Raw genomic sequence first — 23,353 nt, 5'->3', positions numbered from 1 at the left:
GAGAGAGAGAGAGAGAGGAAGAGCCTGTGGTATGTTGAATTACCAGGTGAACGAGTAGTCTTTGGGGTACTGCATGTCTGCGTCTTTTTTGATGCTTTGCTGCACGCTTGAGTGTTTTGTGGAGGGTGCTGATGCTCTTTTGTTGGTGGGAGGGAGTTGTTGCCTTACTGCTGCTTATGCGTGGCAGGGAGGAGCTAAGAGGGGGTGGCTTGGGGTTCTAACATTTAACATCTCTGACAATAAATGTACCTTGGAAACCTACTGAAATCAGCCTCTATCAAATGGAGCAGACTCAATGAGCCAAATGGCCTAGTTCTGTTCCTATGTCTTATAGTTAAATCATTCAATACCTCATTTGAAGAGAACATTTGACAAACTAACACTTGCTGCATATTGTACTGAGCTTAGATTATATACCGATCCCAGAATTGATGTTGAACTCCTAACATAGGCAGCAATAGTAAGGATGTGTGTGTGCGTGTGTGTGTGTGTGTGTGTACGTACATATGGGAATTTGAGGGGGGTGTGTTATAAATTAGGAGAGTCAGAAGAACTTAGTAAACTGGGAGAGACTGTTCACTCCATCTCACAATCATACAGCAGGCACTGAAATTGAGCCTTAAGTCATAAACACAACTTCTGTCTAATGGGTCCCAACAGTAAAATTCTACCCTACTCCTCAGCACAAGAAGCTAGTCCCCTAGTCCTGTGGGTTTGGAGACAAGAGTCCAACTTCACAAGTAAGAGCTGATAACACTAAATTTAATGTTTGATGAAATCCTTGAAGGAACTGAAAACAAAGACTTTTAAAAGATTTTTGTTCTGTATGCCATTTGTACAGGTTAACAGTAGATGGCAGCATTGTTCTGGTTATCCACACACTTGCAACTAATGAAATACAGAAAATGCTGTGTGCACCATCATTCCAGTTAATGTGTTGTGGAGAGAGCAGACAGAAGTCTGTCTGACCTGCTCAGTGTTTCCATCTTCTTCTGGCTTTGCATCAAGTTGTTGTCTAGTTCTGGGCTTCGCTGCTTCCTATTTCAGCTGTGGAATATGATTGTGCACACAACTCTTTCATAATTACACGTCAAATTCCCATTGGCTACAAACAATTTCAGATTAAACAGTGGTTTATTTATTACAAAAACTCTCCATCAGTATCGTGAAGATATACAAGACCCTTCACAAGAGATTAGATTGATTTCATTCAGCTTGTATCTGAAATACCCTTCCTTGTATGATCATTAGAACCCTATCTAAAGGCTCTAATATGCAATCCAGTAAAACTAACCTGCAATGGCAAGATTCCACTGGGCTTACCTGAACCATATTGTCAATTTTCCCATAAAGAAATCAGCAACAAGTAACTTGCCAGCTTCTTAACTGATGCCTTCCTCTTGGTGCAAGACTCTTGCTACACGGTAGTTCAGTCCTTTACAAGGAAGTAAACTTCACGGAACTTTTTCCAGTAGCATTTTCACATAAGTGGAGTGAGGGAACATTCTGAACAAGAACAGAGCAAGATGTGCAAGAACAATTTACAACATAGCACTTTGAAGTACAGTGCACAAGCCTTAGCATTGATCGAAATCCTGCAGAGAAACGTGACTTCTGATTCGTTAACACAAAATTCTAAGGGACCAAACAACAGAGAAAAAGAGTTTGTGCATTAAATTTATCCAAAAACAAAACAGATGCCATTAATTTCATAATATCTGGAAGCACTCCACGTACTCATTAAGGTTATTGTTCAATGAAATAAATCACATGCAGCTACAGAAGTAGAGAATGTGCAAGGCACTACCTTGTCTCCTATGAGTGAATAAATTTGAAAAGCTAATTAATGTTTTTGTTTATAATAAATTTTATTTACATTTTCAAAGTACTTTTATTATCAAAGAATATATAAATTATACAACCTTGAGATTTGTCCAGTAACAGGCAGTCACAAAGCATATAGCCTGAAACAACCCAATTAAAAAAAATAAAGACCAGGACCCAATATGCAGAGAAAGAGAAAAAAACATGAAATTGAAGCGAGCAATAGCATTCTGAACCAAAGTGAGAGCTGAATGCCGGAGCAGCCCAGAGTAAGCCCAGGCCTCAGTGCCGTTCGTTATATTCATGGGGCAAATCACCAGGAAGGCCACAGATACTAAGCATGGCATCCAAGGCAAACTCACAGCCTCAGTGTTGCGGAAAGAAGAGTGAACATCACAAAATCTGCCCAACTCTCACCTCTGGTCCCAGCGCCTTGCCTTTCCAGTCTATCTGGGACGGTTTATATTGTCCAAACAGCAGGTCGTGCCTCGCATTTTAATCTAGAATTAAAATAAAATATCTTGTGGGAGTTTCGTTGGACCTTCTTTGGAGATAGGAAGTGCCTAATGTTGGGTGAGAAAAAGGACATATTTCTACAGCATTATCACAGCTCAGGACACCCCAAAGTGCTTTCCAGTTCATAATATTGTTGAAGTATAGTCATTAACAAACAAAAGCAACATCCAATTAGCACATTGCAAGCAGGAATGTAGTAACAATTAGGTAGCCTGTTTTACTGATAGCTGAGGGGTGAATGCTGGTCAGGTCACAGGAGATTACTCCCTAACTTGTCTTCAAAGTAATGCTATTACACCTTTTACATCCATCCAAAAGACTGACAGGAAAATATTATTTGATTGAAAAGGGAGCAGCTGCAGCACACTCTCACTGCTTAGTGACGTGCATACCTTTCTGGCTCAGGTGCAGAAGGAGTAACAACAGAATCAGAGTAGAGGCAGGTGAAGCCTGTATAGATGTCCTATTTTTACAGGAAGGGCATCGAAAACTAGCTCCTTTATTTGATCACAGTTCATTGCCTTCACTGTTTTACCTGGTTTTGCTGCCTTCTGCCTTAATACCTTTGCTGAACAAAAATACTGTATATCTGTCTTAGCCTTGAAAATTTCAGCTGGTCTAGTGTTTACAGCCTTTCATGCAAGGGAATTCCAGATTTCTGTGAAACAATGTTTGCAAGTTATTTCCAGATCTCATTTCCAAACAGCCAAGCTCCAGTTTTAAGATTATACTTCCATTTCACCATCACCACCCCCGTTTCCCCATTCTACGTGTGAATTTCAGTTTTTAACAACAATATGATGGGGCTGATTTTTTTCCACCTAAAAACCCATAATTTTAATTTACTTGACTTCATTGTGAAAACCAGGCAGGTTCCATGGATATCTGTCTCACCAAAGGCCAAGTATGAAAATTTTATTTGCAAAATATTTAGTAAAGTGGCAGAATATTACTCTCATCATTCAACAGAAGAGGTCACATGTAGGGTATATTGTTGTAAAACACTTGCTGGAACATTGCTGAAGCTAAGGACGCAATTGAGAATTATCAAGATGTAAAACAATGGGATATCATCTGACTGACCACCTTCTGAGGTCCAGGGTTAGAATAACTATGAAATGATCCATTAAATAATGATCTAAACCTTCACTTTGCAACGCTGCAACTCAGCAGTTCTTTTCTGAAAAGAAAGTCTATGTTTGTTTAAGATTTATGGGGTTAGAAAATATAGAATTCAAATCTATTGTAACAAAAATACACTCTTATCCAACTTACATTAGTGGTGGTATACTGTATACCCATGTTAATGACAGAAGAAAAATCTGAAATAAAAACAAAACTACTAGAACAGCAGATAAGTAAACCACTTTGGAAAGGAAAATGGTTAATACTTCAGATCTGAGACCTTTCTCCATAACCGCGAAAGAGAGAAAAACTGTAAACATAAGATTTTCTGCAGATGCTGGAAATCCAGAGCAACAAACACAAAATGCTGGTCAGGCAGCATCTATGGAGAGGAGGAAGAAAGAAGTTAGGCTAGCTCACAGAAAAGATATGAGAAGACAATGGGAACAAAGGGAATTTCTCTGATAGGATGAATGTGGCTGTTTGGGAGCTGGTAGGAAGAGGGAAGAATTGGGCTCCTTTGTTTAATAATGTGATGATAATGTTTTTAAGGGTGGAAAATCTTGTTTGGTTCAGCCTACTGGGTTACTCAGGAGGCCAGAATGTATGACTGAAAGACGGAAAATTATGGTGGGCAAAACGTAATTTAAGGATTACATTAAAGATTTAAAATTAGAGAAAAACAAATGACTAAAACTGAGATATTACCTTTGCTGAGTTTTAATATTGAAACTCTTCTCATATCAGGATTTGGAAATTACATACATCCAATTAGTAGCAATAAAAAACTTCCAGTCACCTTAACCTTATTTTTCGTTTCTCTGAATTACCTCCACAATTCACTTGCTGTCTTACACTCTACTTCACCCTGGTTCAATCTAATCTGGACCAACATCACCATTGCTCAGTGATTGATGGAACATGACATATATTTGCAGTTGAGAACTCAACCCTAGGACGTGGTTCTCAAGGCACTACGCAGATGCCTACAATTTTATCAGCACAGCTACCAGCCAACCACAACAGAATTACTTTGAACTCCAGTATAGAAACAGTATATTTTTTAATGCGATAGAGTTAGTTAAAATAAACCAACCACTGTAAAATGTGAAATATTTGAAATCACAGACATGCAAGTCGTCAGTAAGATTATCTTATGCTATAAGATTGAGCACCCCTTACCTGAAAATCCAAAATCCAGGATTTTTTGAATGCTGACATGATGTCATAAATGGAAAATTCCTCAAGGCGCTGGGACGGTTCCCAGGCGATGCACAAGTCTGCGCACTGCAGACGGTTCTGAGAATTGACCTCAGATATGTAATGAACAGAAGTTAATGGAAAATAGAAACACTGCATAAAGCGAAAAATAAAGATCTCAAGCATGCATTGAAAGTGTGGATTTATCAGCGTCGGAGAGAACACATGCCACTTAATGGTCTGTCAATCCCGAGACAAAGAAAGATCAATCATGACGAACTGAACATTGAAAGTAATTGTGAATATTCAGCAGGCTAGTTGTAAAATTTTAAGAAAATGCATGGCATTACATTTCTGAAGATTTAAAAAATTTTAAAGGTAAAATGTCTACTGATCATGAAACAGCAGAGAAATGTTGAGTTTGTCAAGATTGTCACTGATGAAGTGACTAAGTTCTTCTGACTCTCCTAATTTATAACACACCCCCCTCAAATTCCCATATGTACGTACACACACACACACACACACACACACACACACACAAAACAACATGCTGATTCTTTTTATATCTTTACATAAAACCTAAAGAAAGTCAAATACAAATACTAATTAGTCAAAACCTGGCATCGTAGCTGGAAAGTGAAAGCCTGACGTTGTTTGTTGCTTTTCAACAGATTGGAGAGTTCGTCTGGTGAGGCTTTAGATCATAAGATCATAAAACCTTGGAGCAGAATTAGGCCATTTGGCCCATTGAGTCTGCTTCACGTTTTGATCATGGCTGATCCAGTTCCTTCTCCTGCCTTCTCCTCATAGCCTTTCACACACTGTATTATTATCAAAAATCTATCAACCTCCTCCTTAAATACACTCAAAGACCTGGCCTCCATAGCCATCTCTAACAACATATTTAACAAATTCACTATCCTCTGGCTCAAGATGTTCCTCTTCTTTTCCGTTCTAATTGGGTGTCCCTCTATTCTGTGGTTGTGCCCCCTGGTTCTAGACCCCTCCACTATAGGAAACGTCCTCTCCACATCTACGCTGTCGAGGTTTTTGCTTTCAATCCCAGAATCATTTTTGTGCACCTCCTTGTGAACCCACTCCCATCTCAGCACATCCTTTCTTAGATAAGGGGCCCAAAACCTCTCAAAATATTCCAGGTAAGGACTCACCAATGTTTTATAAAGCCTCAGCATTATGTCCCTGTTTGTATATTCTAGTCCTCTCAAAATGAATACTAACATTACATTCGTCTTCCTCATCATCGACTCAATCCGCAAGTTAAACTGTAGGAAATCCTGCACAAGGACTCCCAAGTCCCTTTGCACCACAGTTTTTTGAGTTTTCTCCATGTTTAGAAAATATTCCATGCTTTTATTCCTTCTCCAAAAGCGCATGATCATACACTTCCCGGCACTGTATTCCATCTGCCACTCTCAAACCCTTCTCCTCACCTGTCTGAGTCCTTCTGCAGCCTCTTTTCTTCCTCAACACTACCTGCCCCTCAACCTATCTTTGTATTGTTTGCTAACTTGGTCACAATGCCATCAAATTCCATCATTGAAATCATTGACATTTCACGTAAAAAGAATTCCAACTGTGGGAAACACTGCTAGTCACTGGCAGCGAATCAAAAAAGGCTCCCTTTAATCCCACTCTTTGCCTCATGTCAATCAGCCAATACTCTATCTAGGGTAGTATCTTCCCTGTGACACTATGCTGACTATGGCTTATCTTATCATGCGCCTCCAAAACCTCATCCTTAACAATTGACTCCAACATCTTCCCAACCAAGCTAACTGGTCTATAATTTCCTTTCTTCTGCATCCTTCCTTCCTAAAGAGTGGAGTGACATTTGCAATTTTCCAGTCCTCCAGAACCATGCCAGAAACCAGTAATACTTGAAAGATCATTAGTAATGCCTCCATAATCTCTACATCTAGCTCTTTCAGAACCCAGAGGTGTACACCATCTGGTCCAGGTGACCTTCAGACCTTTCAGCTTCCCAAGCACCCTCTCCCTAGTAATAGCAACTACACTCACTTCTGTCCAAGCCCCTCCCCACCCCGAGACTCTCGAACATCTGGCATACTGCTAGAGTCTTCAACAGTGAAGACTGATGCAAAATACGTATTCAGCTCACCTGCCAGTTCCTTGTCAAGTCTACCTCTTCCCCCAGACTTTGAGGCTATTGAACTCCGTGCCACCATCCAGGTCTCATCGCGTATAAAACAGCAGTAGTGTTATCCAGTTTACTGTTTTGACTTGTGTCAAAACTACACCTTATTATTTGTTAATTTATTTGTGCTAAAATTACCTTTTGCAGTTGTGAGTTATATGCACTGTATAGTGCAGCTTGGTCTATAGGAACGTTGTTTCGTTTGGCAGTATACGTGTACACGGTTGAATAAAAATACACTTGAATTTGAATCCATATCCCTCCGTTCTCTGTATATTCATGTGTTTAATAGCCATTTAGGCTTTGCCATCATAATCCTTTCGAATATTTATTTTAATTTAGAGCCCTTCTGGCCCAACAAGCCACACTGCCCAGCAAGCCAACTGCTCAACCCTAGCCTAATCACAGGACAATTTACAATGAACAATTAACCTACCTAACTGGGCGTCTTTGGACTGTGGGAGGAAACCAAAGCACCCAAAGGAAACCCACACTGTCACAGGAAGAACATACAAATTTTCTTCTGGAGTACGCTGGAATTGAACTCTCAACTCTAACACCCTGAGCTACAATAACCACTATGCTACTCCGGCTTCCCCTCATATCTGAACCAGAACCTCCCTAAACTAATAATTCTCAGAGAACCAAACACCTAAAGCTGTTGGAAGCTGTTTATTCTGGTACATTTTGAAATGGTTCCTGAAGTTAAGGATGGAATATAATTGAATTGCTATTAAAAGTTGAGGGCAGACCAGTTGAAAAATGATTCAACAGCCCCGCTGGCTGCTCGAAGAGGAATAGTTGAGTTATATCTCCAAATAAATAAGTGCCTTTTTATCAATGATCAAGGATCATGGACCAACTTTAAAATTTAAAGTGCAAAGTATATTTATTATCAAAGTTCATATATGTAACCATATACAACCCGGAGATAAATTTTCTTGTGGGCATACTCAATTAATCCATAGAATAATAACTATAACAGAATCAATGAAAGACCATACACAAGATGGGCAAGCAACCAATATGCAACGGAAGGAAGAATAGATATTGAGATCATGAGATGAAGAGCCCTTGAAAGTGAGTCCATAGGTTGTGGGCACAGTTCGGTGTTGAGGCAAGTGAAGGTATTCCCTCTGGTTCAAGAGACTGATGGTTGAGGTTGGCTGAACCCGGAGGTGTGGGTCCTGAGGCTCGCCATATGCATGTATTAACTATATACAATATATGTTTATTAGGAACCTGCTGTGATGAGTTGGTGTGACGTGCAACAAAAAACAATATTCAACAATCACAAGGAATAAAGAATTAGGTATTTTTTAAAAAACTAAAGTTAGAGGTTAAAGTATGGAGGTGGAATGAAATGTGCATGAATACATAAATCCCAGCATGCATTTACGATGTTAGCAGTATTATAACAGGTGGTTTAAAATGTTTACAGTGCAGTGCAGGGACGAGGTAATCGATAGGAGGAGTGGGGTGGTAACTAGAATGCCTGATCAGGTTAACTGCCTGCCCTGGAGGAAGACAATTTATCTGTACTGTTTTCTCCAATACAGGTATAGAATCATGAAGATTAACTCTATTTGTCCCATCTACGTTGAAACATTGTGAAATGTGACGGTCACGTTATCAACCACACAAGCTTTGGGTGCCATTTTAGCATACTCACCCTAATCCCAAGGTCTTGGGAATGTGGGAGGAAACCGGAGCACCCTGAGGAAACCCACACAATCATGGAGGGAGTGTACAAATTCCTTATACACAGTGGTGTGTATTGAATCCGAAGAATGATTGTGGCACTGTAAAGCAATTATGCCAACCACTACTCTATTTGGCCTCACAAACATTCTCTCTCTTTTTAACTCCCTGAATCTCTCTAACCCCTTCTCTTTCCCTCCCTCTCCCTCACTCTTTCCAATACCCTTTCCCCAGACTGATAACATCTCATTTTCCAGGGCCTTTACCAGATTAAAGGTGTAACACTGGGAAGGAAGGAATATTTCTTGAAAGGCCGAGTTCCCGTTGCTGTGGGAACCAGGCTGCCAACTTTCCACTAAAAATCCAAAAGTGCAGGCCCCTGGAGGAAGCCAAAAACAGCAGCTGGAAAGACAAAAGCAGCAAATGGAAGTCTGAATGCAATTTCCTTGGAAGATTCTTCTTTCCCTCCTGGCACAAAGAATCCCTGGATGCTACTCACTAGAAGCCAGTGATACACAGTTCTCTTCATTAGCTGATTTCTTTGTTGGCTGTTTTGCTTCCTAGGACAACCTGGATTGTCCCACTTTCTCAGACAGAGTGATTAAGGAGCGTCTGAGAGTCCATTTTGTTAATCTGCCGCCTCACACCAATTACTGCAGCTTACCCATATCTCTCAGACCATTCAGCCCAGTTGTCCATACTTGTCCTTTCATACCAATCATTGAACTCTACTGAATATTGGAAGTCTTAGATAGAGTGAACGTCTCCTATAGTGGCACAGTCTAGGACCAGAGGCCTCCTCAGAAAGGAGGGACATCCCTCTGGAACAGAGATGAGGAGGAATTTCTTTCACCAGAGGTTGGTGAATTGATGGGATTCATTGCAACAGATGATCCTGGAGACCAGGTCATTGGGTATATTTAGAGCAGAGGTTAATAGGTTCTTGTTTAATAATGGTGTCAAAAGTTACAGAGAACGTTGAGAGGGATAATAAATCAGTGACGATGGAATGACAGAGTAGATTTGATGGGCCAAATGGACTAATTCTGTTCCTATCTCTTACGGTCTTTCATCCACAGGGGTCCTTTCATTTCCCTCCGTTCCCCTTTCTTCATAATATGCCAACTAAAGCTTCAAATTCATGGATCACAGCAAAGCAATACAAGATGTCATCTTTGGAAAAACTCAAAGAAATTCTGTAGATGCTAGAAAACTGGAGCAACATACATAAAATACTAGAGGAACTACACAAATCAGCAGCATCTATGGAGGGAAATAAGCAGTCAATGTTTCTCTCCTGGCACAGACAATCCAAAGACTCTGTTCATCAGAAGTTGGTGACACACATTACTGTTCTTCATCGATCTACTGAGCTCCTCCAGCATTTTGTGTGTTGCTCTATTCATTATCATTGTTCTGGACCCTTATCTTACCTGGAATGTCTCAGTCCGAAACATTGCCAGTTTATTCTTCGCCAGAGATGCTGCCTGACCTGCTGAGTTCCTCCAGCATTTTGTGTGTGTTACTTTATCTCATTATTCATTGTTCTCACCAATCACCCAGCACATCTACAAAGAGCACCACCGCAGGAAAGCAGTATCCATCAAGGACCCCCACCATCCTGGCCATGCTCTCTTCTCACTAATACTACTAGGGAACAGATAGAGGAGCTTCAGTGCCACAGCACCAGGTTCAGGAATAGTTATTCCCCTTCGAATATCAGGGAAGAGGTACAGGAGCTTTGAATACCTAAGTTTTTCATAAATTCTACTGTATTTCTATATTTTCCTGTAAATGCCTACAAGAAATTAATCTCAGGGAAGTACCTTTGATAACTTTAACTTAACCTCATTACCTACCGAGATTGTGGTCCTCTTGGAGGGGGTGTGTGTGAGAGAGAGAGGGGGAAGGGGGAGAGAGAGAAAATGTGTGCGTATCAATGAGAGTGACTGAGACAATGTGTGCATGTGTGTTAGAGAAAATGTGTGTATGTGTAAGAGAGATAAAAGTGTAAGAATGTGTATGTGAGAGAGGAAAGAAAAAATTGTGAGAAAGAGAACGTGTGTGTGAGTATAAGAATTCTGTATGTGTCGCAGCACAGTGAGATATGGGACAAGATGAAAGAAACTTGGAAGGCCATGTGTGAGGGAAGGATTAGACTGATCTGAGAGTAGGTTGAAAGAGTTGGCTGAAAGAATTGGCATAACATCGTGAGCTGAAGGATCTACACTGTACTGCACTGTTCTATGTCCTTAAGATTTTTCCCACTCTCACCTGAGCACGAGGCAGTCTCCTGCTCAAATATAAATGCCCTCTGCTAATCATTGACAAACTCAGTGATCATTTCCAGATTCAAAATCTCAGAGCTAAATGATTATCGTACCATCTCATGTCCTTCTGACTGGCCCAGACAGAGCATGTAACAGATAAACAGGTCTTACCATAATGTGGGGGCAGAGCAGTCACTCAGTGTCCACTGGGAGAAAGACCTGTGTTAGCCCTGGTACTACACAGCAGTGCTCCACAATCATAAACATAAGAGATTCTGTAGATGTTGGAAATCCACAGTAACACACATAATTGCTGGAGGAAGTCAGCAAGGCAGGCAACATCTATGAGTCAACATTTCAGGCTGAGACCCTTCAGGACTGGAAAGGAAGGGTGAAGAAGACAGATTACCCTCCCCCACCTTCTTATTCTGGCTTTCTCCCCCTCCTTTTCCAGTCTCTGCCCAAAATGTCAATTGTTTATTATTCAAGAACAATGCCAGGTATTTCGAGTGTAGCATAGCAAAACGTTCTGTACAAGTTTAACATAACCTCTCTGCTCTTTATCTGTCTCCTTCTGAAAATGAATCCAGAAGTAATTTAGTAACAAGTTAAACAGCATTACTATTTCTATCTATTATAAATTTGTATCCCCTGATCCCTTTGCCCCTCCAATTCACTAGACTATTCCCTGGATTCTATATGACTCCAACCTTGATTGCAAGTCTAATTTCATGTAAGGCCTTTTAAAAATCCAGAAGTATTAGGTCACACCTTTGCTCCCATCTATTGTTTGCTACTTATCAACGAGCTTAATACAGTAGGTCAAGCATAAAATTCTTGAATACGATCAGTGCCAACTATTACATTTTTGATATGGGATGTTTTCTTATTTCATCTTTGACTAAAATATAATTAAAATATAAAATAAATATAATTACATTTTAAAAATATAACTAATACACACTGGCTAAATCCAGAACTGTCTCGCTCTGTTATAAAGTTTTGAAATCACAGTAGTTTTCTACCAGTCCAAAATCAAACCACTGAGTGCAGTGACACTTTTCATGATACACTAAAATTGAAAACATATATTTAAGATGCAATGTTCAAATCTTTATTTTATTAGACAAAATTGCAATTTTTCCTCAAAAACTGATTTTACTTTGCAATATTTCAAATCAATACTATTATCATTTATAATTTTAAAAAGCTTCATTTTAAATCAATGATCAATTTATTTTGATTCAAAAATAATTAATTACAATTTTCGCTTAAAATTCAAACTTATACAACAACAGCAATTCAAAAGCTAGAGATATTGTGTAAACCTCAAATCAGAAATCATTGTTTCCTGAAAGTCAGTAATTAACTAATATACAGGCTCAGCATAGTGACCCTTGCACCACACTTCATTCATGTATAGCTAAAAATAGCACAAAACATTGACCACATATTTGGAACATACATCAACAATTACATTCATAAAACTTTAATGATCTTTACTATTATTTCAGGAAAACAAATATACACTTTTTTTACACTATAGTTTCTCTATTTTGATAAAAATAGTTGTTTTACAAGAGATTTTGTTTTGCTTTATTTGATTATACAATAGATTTAATTAAAATACAGAATTTTTTTTTACTAAAGAGTGCAAAGTTAATCTAGCAGAGCTGAGCCAAAAGGTAAAACTAAGCCAGTCTTTTATTGGCTAATTTTTAATAATATATTAACAAAACACAGTAAGTTTGGAAAAATTAGAAATAAAAATTTACTCAGTTTTATCTTTAGATGCCACAGCCATCACACTTCTCACATGGTTAGAAATGCAGACTAAACATTGAGAATGTCATTAAGTATGAGTCTTAAATTGATCTCAGTAATCCTCTTCTGTCACCACATCTACCACTTCTAATGAAATATAACTTTGAAAAGCCATGATTTCAAAATTTGATTGCCCAATAAACAATTTCATGATATGGTTTATTAAATTAACCTTCACCTGTAATGAAGTCTCACAATTCATTGCTGAAAATAAAAACAATGTATTTCTACTAATTAGTGGAATATTGAGAGAAAATGTCTATCAAGTTCTACAAGCTGCTGCTGTAATAAAATGTAATAGATGTATTTTTAAAAGGCAACAATGTTGAATAATTGCTTGTATGCTTGTAAAAGTTTCTAAGCACTGTGTCAGAAGTATAACATCTGCTGCTGGTCTTCATGAATCATCCTTGTGTGTCAAAGCAAATTACAAATCTGTAATTTATTCTGCACATTGTCTCATAGTTATAAGTACTTACTTTAAAAAATATACAAATTAACTAAAAAAATAGAAACATCACAATTGTAATTATTGTTGATTCTGAAGAAATGCTTTACATTCATTCTTGTGATAAACAGTTTATTATTCACACATCTGCTTGAGTTCTAGACTATTTTTCATAATTTGGACATTATCCACTAAGTCTCTGTGGACTTGTTGAAAACTCAATTAATATATTAATGTGACATTACCTACTAAAAGAGAAACATGCTTAAAGAAGTCATCTCTGGTTTCTATGCCCTGCTATGGCATGTCCCTAATAATCCCCATGGTCTATGTCAGCAAGATGTTTGTTGTCTCTGGAAGATTAAACTGTGCCTATTTGCTTTGAAGGTAGTCCAGACAAACCAACACCTTGGTCCTTCAGGGTTGTGCAATGATCAAAAATTTATGTGAATGCCAGGGATAAAAGTAAAAAGGAAACCATTTGCATGAAGACACTTGGCATCCAGAAAAAAAAGAGGCAATTGTTTTTTTTTAGGAAAATATGGATAATGTCCAAAACAGGAAAGATGGCAGATGAGAAATCTCACCTAAGGTGTTGGTGACAATACATAACGAGATCAGGAAGGTTAACAACAGCATTGGGAGAAATTCTGCTGCATACCTGATGGGATGATAGACAACATTTCAAAGAAGCAAACGACAAATTCTGTCACATTAATTTACCAAGAGTGCCTTGCCTGACCTAAAACTTGTTAAGGTTGGTAAGAACAGCAGAAGCAAAGATGGGGGAGTGGGAGCGATGAACACTGTTTCTGTACCATGAAATTCTAGACTACTGTACACAACATTATGATGTCAACAAACTAATGTTCCCAGAAATAGAAAAGCCTTCATACTGCTGTAAAAGAACAGCTTTTAGCAGCGTGCAGTCCATGATGAAGAGGCAGGAAAGTATTGAGAAATGGCACAAAGTATCAATGATCAGCAAAGCCTGGTCAGACTGCAAACAGAAGAGTAGGTTTCACCAAGTACGAGCCCTGAAGGGAAAGGTTCTTGACATAAAATCCCACAGGTTAAAGATCAAGTTCATTGAGCAGTACAGCAAGGCACATTGAGGAATCAAACACCTAGTAACAGTGGAGAAAGAAACCTATATTGATAGCCTGGCAACACAAACTGTGCACATAGCTATTGGTACCAAACATGAAACCATCTGCTGTCTCAATGTTTTATCAGTGGCAAGCAGCAAATGACACTCCTCAGCAATAGAAAAGGGCACATTGCGATAACGCATTCTTTAAAAAAAAATGGGAAAGCTTCTGATACAGTTAGTAAATTGCTCTAAATAAATCCTTAATAAGTAGTACCTGCCCCTTGGTCCAGTTTTCAAACACTGGTCTGAAAAACTGAAAAGGTGCAAATGAGTGTACCAATGGGATTAAGAAGGAAATGTTTACATTAACCAGTATGATATTACACTTTCATCTGTGCCTAGCAAGACAATGTGTAAGATCACATTCCAGCACACGTCAGAAGTAATTGGTATCCAGTAGAGAATGAGCCAGTTTTTAGAAAGACCATTATCATTAATCTACAAAATATAATAGAACTAAGCTCAGATAGCAACAGCATCCCTGCATAGATTCCACAGACTTTGAGAATACTTTAACAAGGTTTACAGGACTACTGTGTTGACCAGGGTAGATGGGATCCTTGCTTGTATAATCAAAATATCTAAGTTAACTTCGCATGAAGTGCTGATCAGCTTTGAAATTAAATTAGGCCATGTGTCCTCAATACTGCCAGTGCAGAGCGATATACAACAAGAAGATATGTCAAGAGATACAGTTTTGTCTTGTCTTGTCCATACTGCACCAACCGCCGCCAATGGGCTATAAATGTGCAGGAGCAGTGTGTGGTTAAGTGCCTTGCTCAAGGACACACACACACTGCCTCGGCTGAGGCTTGAACTAACGACCTTCAGATCGCCAGCCCAAAGCCTTAACCACTTGCCCACGCGCCAACACATCGTTCACATTCCTCGAAATCTCCACCTCACTGTCCCTTCACATGCCCAACAGCACATGCATGAAAGAAACAACTTACATTCAACCAGCAAATTAGTCTAAAAATTAACTGAGTAAAAGATATTACGACCTTTAGAATGATTCACCATTATCAGTATGGATGTGGAATTGTTACTTGTAATTCAGAAACATTCACATACTTGGACAGCACCATCCGACAGGAGTGTGGAACAAGCAAAGATATTCTAGAAAGATAACAAAAGTATTGGGAATATCTTCAAAAGCTCAAATGCAGTCTGAAGAGCATCAAACTATAACACCCATTACAAATGAGTACTTCTCTGTGGGGCAGAGTGCTGGGGAATAATGGAGTCTTACATGTCCAAACTGACCCGTTTGCAGAGCCTGCCTCCATACCTTTTGGCCCAGTACAATATTAACCAAGACCTGATTTTACAGTGCAGCCAAGATGTCAAAAGGACCATAGTCACTGAGGGAACTGTGAATTATTGGGCTATGTGCTTCAGAAGAAAGATGATTCCACATTAGAATAGCAAAAGATGAGCACCCAAAAAACCAGGGAAATGAAGCCACCCAAGAGCAATGTGCTGCAAGTTGTAGAATCTAGTTGAAAAACCTGATGCAAAGCTGGGGAAACCTTGAAAGACTTGCCAGAAACAGACAGAGGTGGAAGAGCTTTGTTGAGCTGTAATGGAAAACAAGTCGCAGTTCATTTATCAGAAGCCTATGATAGATCCAGAGAAAAGACCATGTATTTCAATTATGAATGCAATGTTATATGTTATTCATTACACCTACTGAGTGCTAACAAATGAAAAAAAAATTGAAGATCAGTTAAGGGGAGATATGGAAGTAAAGTCAATATGTCCTTCATGGTCTTCTGAATGTCCAATGAGGCTTCCTTATTCAATGTTTCCTCTGAAGCTGCAAGAATTTATTACTCTTGACCAAAGCCTTCTGTTTCTTCAATAGCATATAGTAACTTCTCCTTTAGTTGCTCATAACTCTTGTAAGGGGGGAGGTCTAGACGATTGAAACTGCAAAAAAATACAGCACTATTCAATTATTTCAATCATATTTCATTTTTCATTATTAAGACCATAAGACACAGGAGCAGAATTAGGCCATTCAGCCCATCAAGTCTTCTCTGCCATTCAATCACAGTTGATTTATTAACTTTCTCAACACCAATGATGATCTTATATTACGCATTCTAAACTTGAACTTGAACATTTTTGTGAACAGGAAATTATTATTTTTTGAAACAGTATTAAATGTTTTCTTAAAAAATAATTCTCTAAGTTGAATCTTCCTCAAGAACAGGTAAAGAACAAAAAAATACAGCTGAACTGTAAAGAACTTGAAGAGTTTGTCAAAATATCAGCTTTCCTCATTTCAACTGCAATTTTGATGATTTTAATAGGAGGTAAAGAAAACAGAAAATTATCACTTTAGTCAAAAACAGTTAACAATTAATGATTGAGCTGTTTGCATACATCTTGTCAAATAGCGAACTAGGGTTACAGTAACAAAGTGAATGCATCACAGTGACTGTGCTCAGTAGCTTGGAGAACTGATCTATAGATACGAAAACCCACCACATCAACTGAGGAATTTAAATTCAAATAAATAAATAAACCCAAAATGAAAACTTGTGCCAGTAGGTGTGTTCATGAAATCATCAGGCTGTTGCAACAAAAGGCATCTGGTACACTAATGTCTCCTTGGAAAGGAAATCTGGCACATATGCAACGATAATTCCCACATCTCTGTTTGTTGCTCCAAACTAAACCTCGACATGACAAATTAGTTCAAGGGCAATTAAAGAATGGGCAAAAAAATCAGCTTGCTAATAATAGCTGGAACCCATAAATAAATAAAACAAAAGGAAGGGAAGAAAATATAATCTTTGTTTAGTGGGAGTTGGAGCTGTGTGATTGTCTAGCGATAAGTTTAACAACTTGGCCACGCATGAAGTTCTAAGTCGTACTGCAATTGAAACAGTTTTATAACTTAAGTCTTTATGAAAATAACTTAAGTCTTTGAAGTCAGTTTTTATCCCTTGCAAACACAGAATTGACAGCTGTTTCCAGCTACAAAATGGGAGTAGCCAGGAAAAAACCTGCAATAGATATCTGTTCAATTTACTTGGGAAAGTGGGAATAATGGTTAAAAATAATAATCAGATTATGAGGCAAAAAGGTGTTTATTTGCTAATTTTTAAATTGTGTGGAGCAAGGGAGGGTGTTAACATTAAATGAATAAAGCTGCTTCTGACATTTAACAGTTTTATTACTCTAATATTAGTGGTTCTTTTGGCAATCAAGTGAATAAATTGAAAACTCATTACTAACTGTCCAGCTGGGGACAGAACCCTACATCTGAAGTGAAGCCAGTTAAAAACATTCAAGAAATTTGGAGAACATTGAACAATGAGAGCACTGAAGATTCCAGCATTCATTAGCGTTTCTTTAGAAACACTGTAAAACTGAATATTAAAATTTTAACCATTTTGATCAAGCACAGGACTTACTATACTGATGTACTGCACTAGTAATCACTACAGAAACTTTCCATTCCCTGTGGTGGCAGAAACATTAAAGCAATCAAACATACAAGTCAGGAGCAAGACAAGGCCATTCAGCCCTTCCAGTCTCATCTGGCTGATCTGCATTCCTCTCAACCCCAATAACCTTTCACTTCACTGCTTATCGATTACCTCCCTACATCTGTCTTAAAAGTATTCCAAGACTTTTATTCTATTACCCTTTAAGAAGCAGCTGTACATCAAATGCATGCACTACTGTGTTAAACTTAGACATACTTAGTTTGAAATAGCAACATTTTAGTACAATCTACAGAATTTATAAATATTACAAAACAATGGAACTCACTGTCAGTTCCAATTGAATGACTGGAATATTTCCTTTTAGTCCATACCCTGTGTTGAATATCTACACGAGAAACTAAAGTACTAAAATCCTGAACTACAGACTGGTAATTTTCATTGCCACTTCGACAGTTTGCAGTCTAGTTAAACTGATCTGTGCTTTCCATTCTATTTCTTTCCCATCACGAGATCTGCTTCCATTTCTTAGCATAGATCACCATTTACAGAAACCCTCTGTTTGCATTACCTGCCTCCAAACATGACTGTTTCAAAGTTTTATCGGTCAATTTTCAGTTCTAAACTCTATAAACTTCAGCTCATTGAAAACTATATCGCTCATATTGCTCTTTGTACCAAGTTCCACTTAGCATGTACCTATCAGCTCAATTCCTTAACATAGAACAGAAGAATCCCTTCTTAACTTGGGAGGGACCAATGCCCTACCCTCATGGGGATGCTTGCAAGAGCTATCGGGGAGGGTTTAAAGTAAGAGGGTGGGAACCAGAGTGTCAGGTCAGATGATGGAGCAGTTGGTGTAAAGATAGATGCAATGTGCAGAGATTGTGAGGAAGAATTGGCAGTGGATAGGGTATAAATACAGCCAGTTGGATGGGCTGAAGTGTGTTTACTCTAATGCAAGAAGCATTAAGAATAAGATTGGACACCTCCTTAATGCAAAAGGTTTAGATGGGACAGAATTTTATATATATATCCACAAAGTGTTCCTGAAAATGTCTGCTGACAGAACTAGAGAAGAGGCCATTATGGATCTAGTACTAGGCAGTGTATCTGGTCACGTGACTGAACTCTCGATGGATAAATATTTTGGAACCTGTGACCACACTCCTTGACCTTAGCATAGCCTTGTACAAAAAGGACAGGAACAAGCAATATAGAAAAGTATTTAATTGGGGGCAGGGTTAATTACAATGGTACAGTATTACAATAGACAATAGTTGCAGAAGTAGACCTTCGAGCCTGCACCGCCATTCTGAGATCATGGCTGATCATCTACTATCAATACCCGGTTCCTGCCTTGTCCCCATATCCCTGGATTCCCCTATCCGTAAGATACCTATCTAGCTCCTTCTTGAAAGCATCCAGAGAATTTGCCTCCACTGCCTTCTGAGTGCATTCCACACCCCCACAACTCTCTGGGAGAAGAAGTTTTTCCTTAACTCTGTCCTAAATGACCTACCCCTTATTCTTAAACCATGCCCTCTGGTACTGGACTCTCCCAGCATCTGGAACATATTTTCTGCCTCTATCTTGTCCAATTCCTTAATAATCTTATATGTTGCAATCAGAGCCCCTCTCAATCTCCTTAATTCCAGCTTGTACAAGCCCAGTCTCTCTAACCTCTCTGCGTAAGACAGTTCAGACATCCCAGGAATTAACATTGTGAATCTACGCTGTACTTCCTCTACAGCCAGGATGTCCTTCCTTAACCCTGGAGACCAAAACTGAACACAATACTCCAGGTGTGGTCTCACCAGGGCCCTGTACAAATGCAAAAGGATTTTCTTGCTCTTGTACTCAATTCCCTTTGTAATAAAGGCCAACATTCCATTAGCCTTCTTCACTGCCTGCTGCACTTGCTCATTCACCTTCAGTGACTGATGAGCAAGGACTCCTAGATCTCTTTGTATTTCTCCCTTACCTAACTCTACACCGTTCAGATAATAATCTGCCTTCCTGTTCTTTCTCCCAAAGTGGATAACCTCACACTTATTCACATTAAACGTCATCTGCCAAGTATCTGCCCACTCACCCAGCTTATCCAAGTCACTCTGAATTCTCCTAACATCCTCAAAACATGTCACACTCCCACCCAGCTTAGTATCATCAGCAAATTTGCTGATGTTATTCTCAATGCCTTCATCTAAATCGTTGATGTAAATCGTAAACAGCTGTGGTACCGAGCCCTGTGGCACCCCACTAGTCACCACCTGCCATTCCAAGAAACACCCATTCACCGCTACCCTTTGCTTTCTATCTGCCAACCAGTTTTCTATCCATGTCAATATCTTCCCCCCAATGCCATGAGCTCTGATTTTACCCACCAATCTCCTATGTGGGACCTTATCAAATGCCTTCTGAAAATCGAGGTATACTACATCCGCTGGATCTCCCTTGTGTAACTTCCTGGTTACATCCTCGAAAAACTCCAATAGATTAGTCAAGCATGATTTGCCCTTGGTAAATCCATGCTGGCTCGGCCCAATCCTATCACTGCTATCTAGATATGCCACTATTTCATCTTTAATAATAGACTCTAGCATCTTCCCCACTACTGATGTTAGACTGACAGGACGATAGTTCTCTGTTTTCTCCCTCCCTCCTTTCTTAAAAAGTGGGATAACATTAGGCATTCTCCAATCATCAGGAACTGATCCTGAATCTAAGGAACGTTGGAAAATGATTACCAATGCATCCGCAATTTCCAGAGCCACCTGCTTTAGTACCCTAGGATGCAGACCATCTGGACCTGGGGGCTTGTTAGCCTTCAGTCCCATCAGTCTACTCATCACCGTTTCCTTCCTAATGTCAATCTGTTTCATTTCCTCTGTCACCCTATGTCCTTGGCCCATCCATACATCTGGGAGATTGCTTGTGTCTTCCCTAGTGAAGACAAATCTAAAGTACTTATTAAATTCTTCTGCCATTTCTCTGTTTCCCATAACAATTTCACTCAATTCATTCTTCAAGGGCCCAACATTGTTCTTAACTATCTTCTTTCTCTTCACATACCTAAAAAAGCCTTTGCTATCCTCCTTTATATTCCTGGCTAGCTTGCATTCGTACCTCATCTTTTCTCCCTGTATTGCCTTTTTAGTTAAGTTCTGTTGTTCCTTAAAAATTTCCCAATCATCTGTCTTCCCACTCACCTTAGCTCTGTCATACTTTTTTTTTAATGCTATGCAATCTCTGACTTCCTTTGTCAACCACTGTGGCCCCTTTCCCTCCTTTGAATCCTTCCTTCTCTGGGGGATGAACTGATTTTGCACCTTGTGCATTATTCCCAAGAATACCTGCCATTGCTGTTCCACTGTTTTTTCTGCTAGGATATCTGTCCATTTAACTTTGGCCAGCTCCTCCCTCATGGCTCCATAGCCTCCTTTGTTCAACTGCAACACTGACTCCTCCGATCTACCCTTATCCTTCTCAAATTGCAGATTAAAACTTGTCATATTATGGTCACTACCTCCTAATGGCTCCTTTACTTCAAGATCGCATATCAAATCCTGTTCATTACACAACACTAAATCCAGAATAGCCTTGTCCCTGGTCAGCTCTCGTACAAGCTGTTCCAAGAATGCATCCCGTAGGCACTCTACAAACTCCCTATCCTGGGGTCCAGCACCAACCTGATTCTCCCAGTTCACCTGTGTGTTGAAATCCCCCATAACTACTGCGACATTACCTTTGACACATGCCAATGTTAACTCCCTATTCAACTTGCACCCAATATCCATATTACACAAGAACTTGGGAGTGTAAATTGGGAACAGATACACTCAGGGAAATGTACAATGCAAATATGGAAGTTGGGAATATTTGCATGGGATTCTGTACAGCACTGTCCCACTGACATAGGGAAAAGATGGGACAATGAAGAAAACATGGTTGACAAAAGAGGCGGAACATTTAGCAAAGAAGAAGAAGGGGGGCACACTTAAGGTTTAGGACACAAAAATCAGAAAAGGTAGTCAGGAAGAAGCTTATGAAAGAACTAAGTAGAGCTAGAAGGATCATGAGAAGGCCCTGGCTTGTAGGATTATAGAAAACAACAGGCATTCTATGCATACATGAAGGACAGGAGGATGACTGGAATAAAGGTAGGACCTCTCAGGGATAAAGGGGCATTATGTGTCTGGAGGTGGAGGAGATGGTGGGTAAGGGTCCTTCAGTGTATATCAAGGAGAAGAACCTTGACCAATAAGAGGTCATCGTAGAATAATCTACTGTGCTGGATTTTGTCAAGGTTAAGGAAGAAGTAGTTAGGATAGGAAAATCTCTGGGACTGGTTGGAATCCACCCCAGTTACTAAGGGAAGTAAAGGAAGAGATTGCTGGGATCTGACAATTGATCTTTGCATCCTCCTAGCCACAGAAGTGGTACTAGAGGATTGGGAGATGGCAAATGTATTCCTTTGTTCAAGAAAGGTATTAGGGATAATATTAAGAAATAAAGGCCAGTGAGTCTTACGTCAGTGATGGGCAAACTAATGCAGAAGATTCTTAGTGACAGGAATTGCAAGCATTTTGAAAAGCATAGTCTGATTAGGGATAGTCATCATGGCTTTGTGAGGGCTGGTCATGCCACACAAACCTGGTTTGAGTTTTTTGAGAAGGTGATGAAACAAATTGATGAAGTAAGAGTGTCGTAATTGGTGCATATGGATTTCAGTAAGCAACGATGTTCTCAACGATGCATGGAAACTTGGTTGCTTGGATTCAGAATTGCCTTGCCCACAGAAGGCAGAGGGTGGAAGTAGATGGAGTGTAGTCTGCCTGATGTATAATGGTGTTCCACAGGGTATCTTCTTGACCCCCATCTCTTTGTAATTTATATAAATTACTTGGATAAGGAAGTGGAAGATGAAGGTTAGTTGGAAATTCTCCTGAAGGTTGGTGGTAGTGTGGACTGTACAGCTGTCATAGGTTACATTGGAATATAGAGAGGATGCAAAGGCAGAGTACAAGGTTAATAAAAGCATTTTTAGCAGTTTGGAGGAACATAGAGATTTTGGGGTCCAAGTCCACAGATCCTTCAAAGTTGTCACACAACTTGATAGGGTGTTTAGGAAGGTGTATGGTGTGCTGGCTTTCATTAGTCAGGGGACTAAGTTCAAGAGCTGCGAGGTAATGCTGCAGCTCTATAAAACTCTGATTAGACCACAATTATAATATTGTGATCAGTTCTGGTCCCCTCATAATAAGAAGGATATGTAAGCTTTAGAGAGGATTTACCAGGACGCTGCTTGGGTTAGAGAATGTCTTATAAGGAAAGGTTGAGTGAACTAGTGTTTTTCTCTCTGCAGCAAAGGATGAGAGGTAACTTCATAGAGGTGTATATGAGGTATATAAGAGGCAGCCAGTACCTTTCTCCCCAGAGTAGCCATGGACAACTCCAGAGGACGTCAATTTAAAGTGAGTGGAGGAAAGTTTAGGGAAGATGTCAGAGATCAGTTTTACTTATTTATTTCTTCCACAGAGTGTGGTGGCTGCCTGGAATACACTGCTGGCAGAGATGATAGAGGCTGATGCAATCAGGACATTTACAAGATAATTAGATAGGCACATGGATTTAAGGGAAAAGGAGGGA

The 23,353-nt window shown here is 39.3% G+C and overlaps 1 protein-coding gene and 1 long non-coding RNA gene across 7 annotated transcripts in view; both read right to left on the bottom strand.

Moving 5' to 3' along the window:
* Window positions 1-1,917: 1,917 nt before the first annotated feature.
* LOC132407204 (uncharacterized) lies at window positions 1,918-4,735 on the bottom strand. Its single transcript, XR_009516402.1, has 3 exons — window positions 4,648-4,735; window positions 2,242-2,324; window positions 1,918-1,964 (listed from the first exon to the last, which is right to left on the bottom strand). It is a non-coding gene; the product is annotated as an uncharacterized LOC132407204 (long non-coding RNA).
* A 7,180-nt stretch (window positions 4,736-11,915) lies between these two features.
* wwp2 (WW domain containing E3 ubiquitin protein ligase 2) overlaps window positions 11,916-23,353 on the bottom strand; it is a 174,563-nt gene continuing 163,125 nt past the window's right edge. For all 6 annotated transcript variants that reach the window (XM_059993114.1, XM_059993115.1, XM_059993113.1 and 3 more), the window contains one exon: window positions 11,916-16,172. In XM_059993114.1, coding sequence (XP_059849097.1) covers window positions 16,073-16,172 — 100 coding nt within the window. In that variant the 3' untranslated portion in view covers window positions 11,916-16,072. The remainder of the gene's footprint in view (window positions 16,173-23,353) is intronic.

Source organism: Hypanus sabinus, chromosome 17 (genome assembly GCF_030144855.1).
Source record: "Hypanus sabinus isolate sHypSab1 chromosome 17, sHypSab1.hap1, whole genome shotgun sequence".
Taxonomy (NCBI): domain Eukaryota; kingdom Metazoa; phylum Chordata; class Chondrichthyes; order Myliobatiformes; family Dasyatidae; genus Hypanus; species Hypanus sabinus.
Note: the sequence above shows the minus strand (reverse complement) of the source record. Positions and strands in the feature narration are given on the sequence as shown.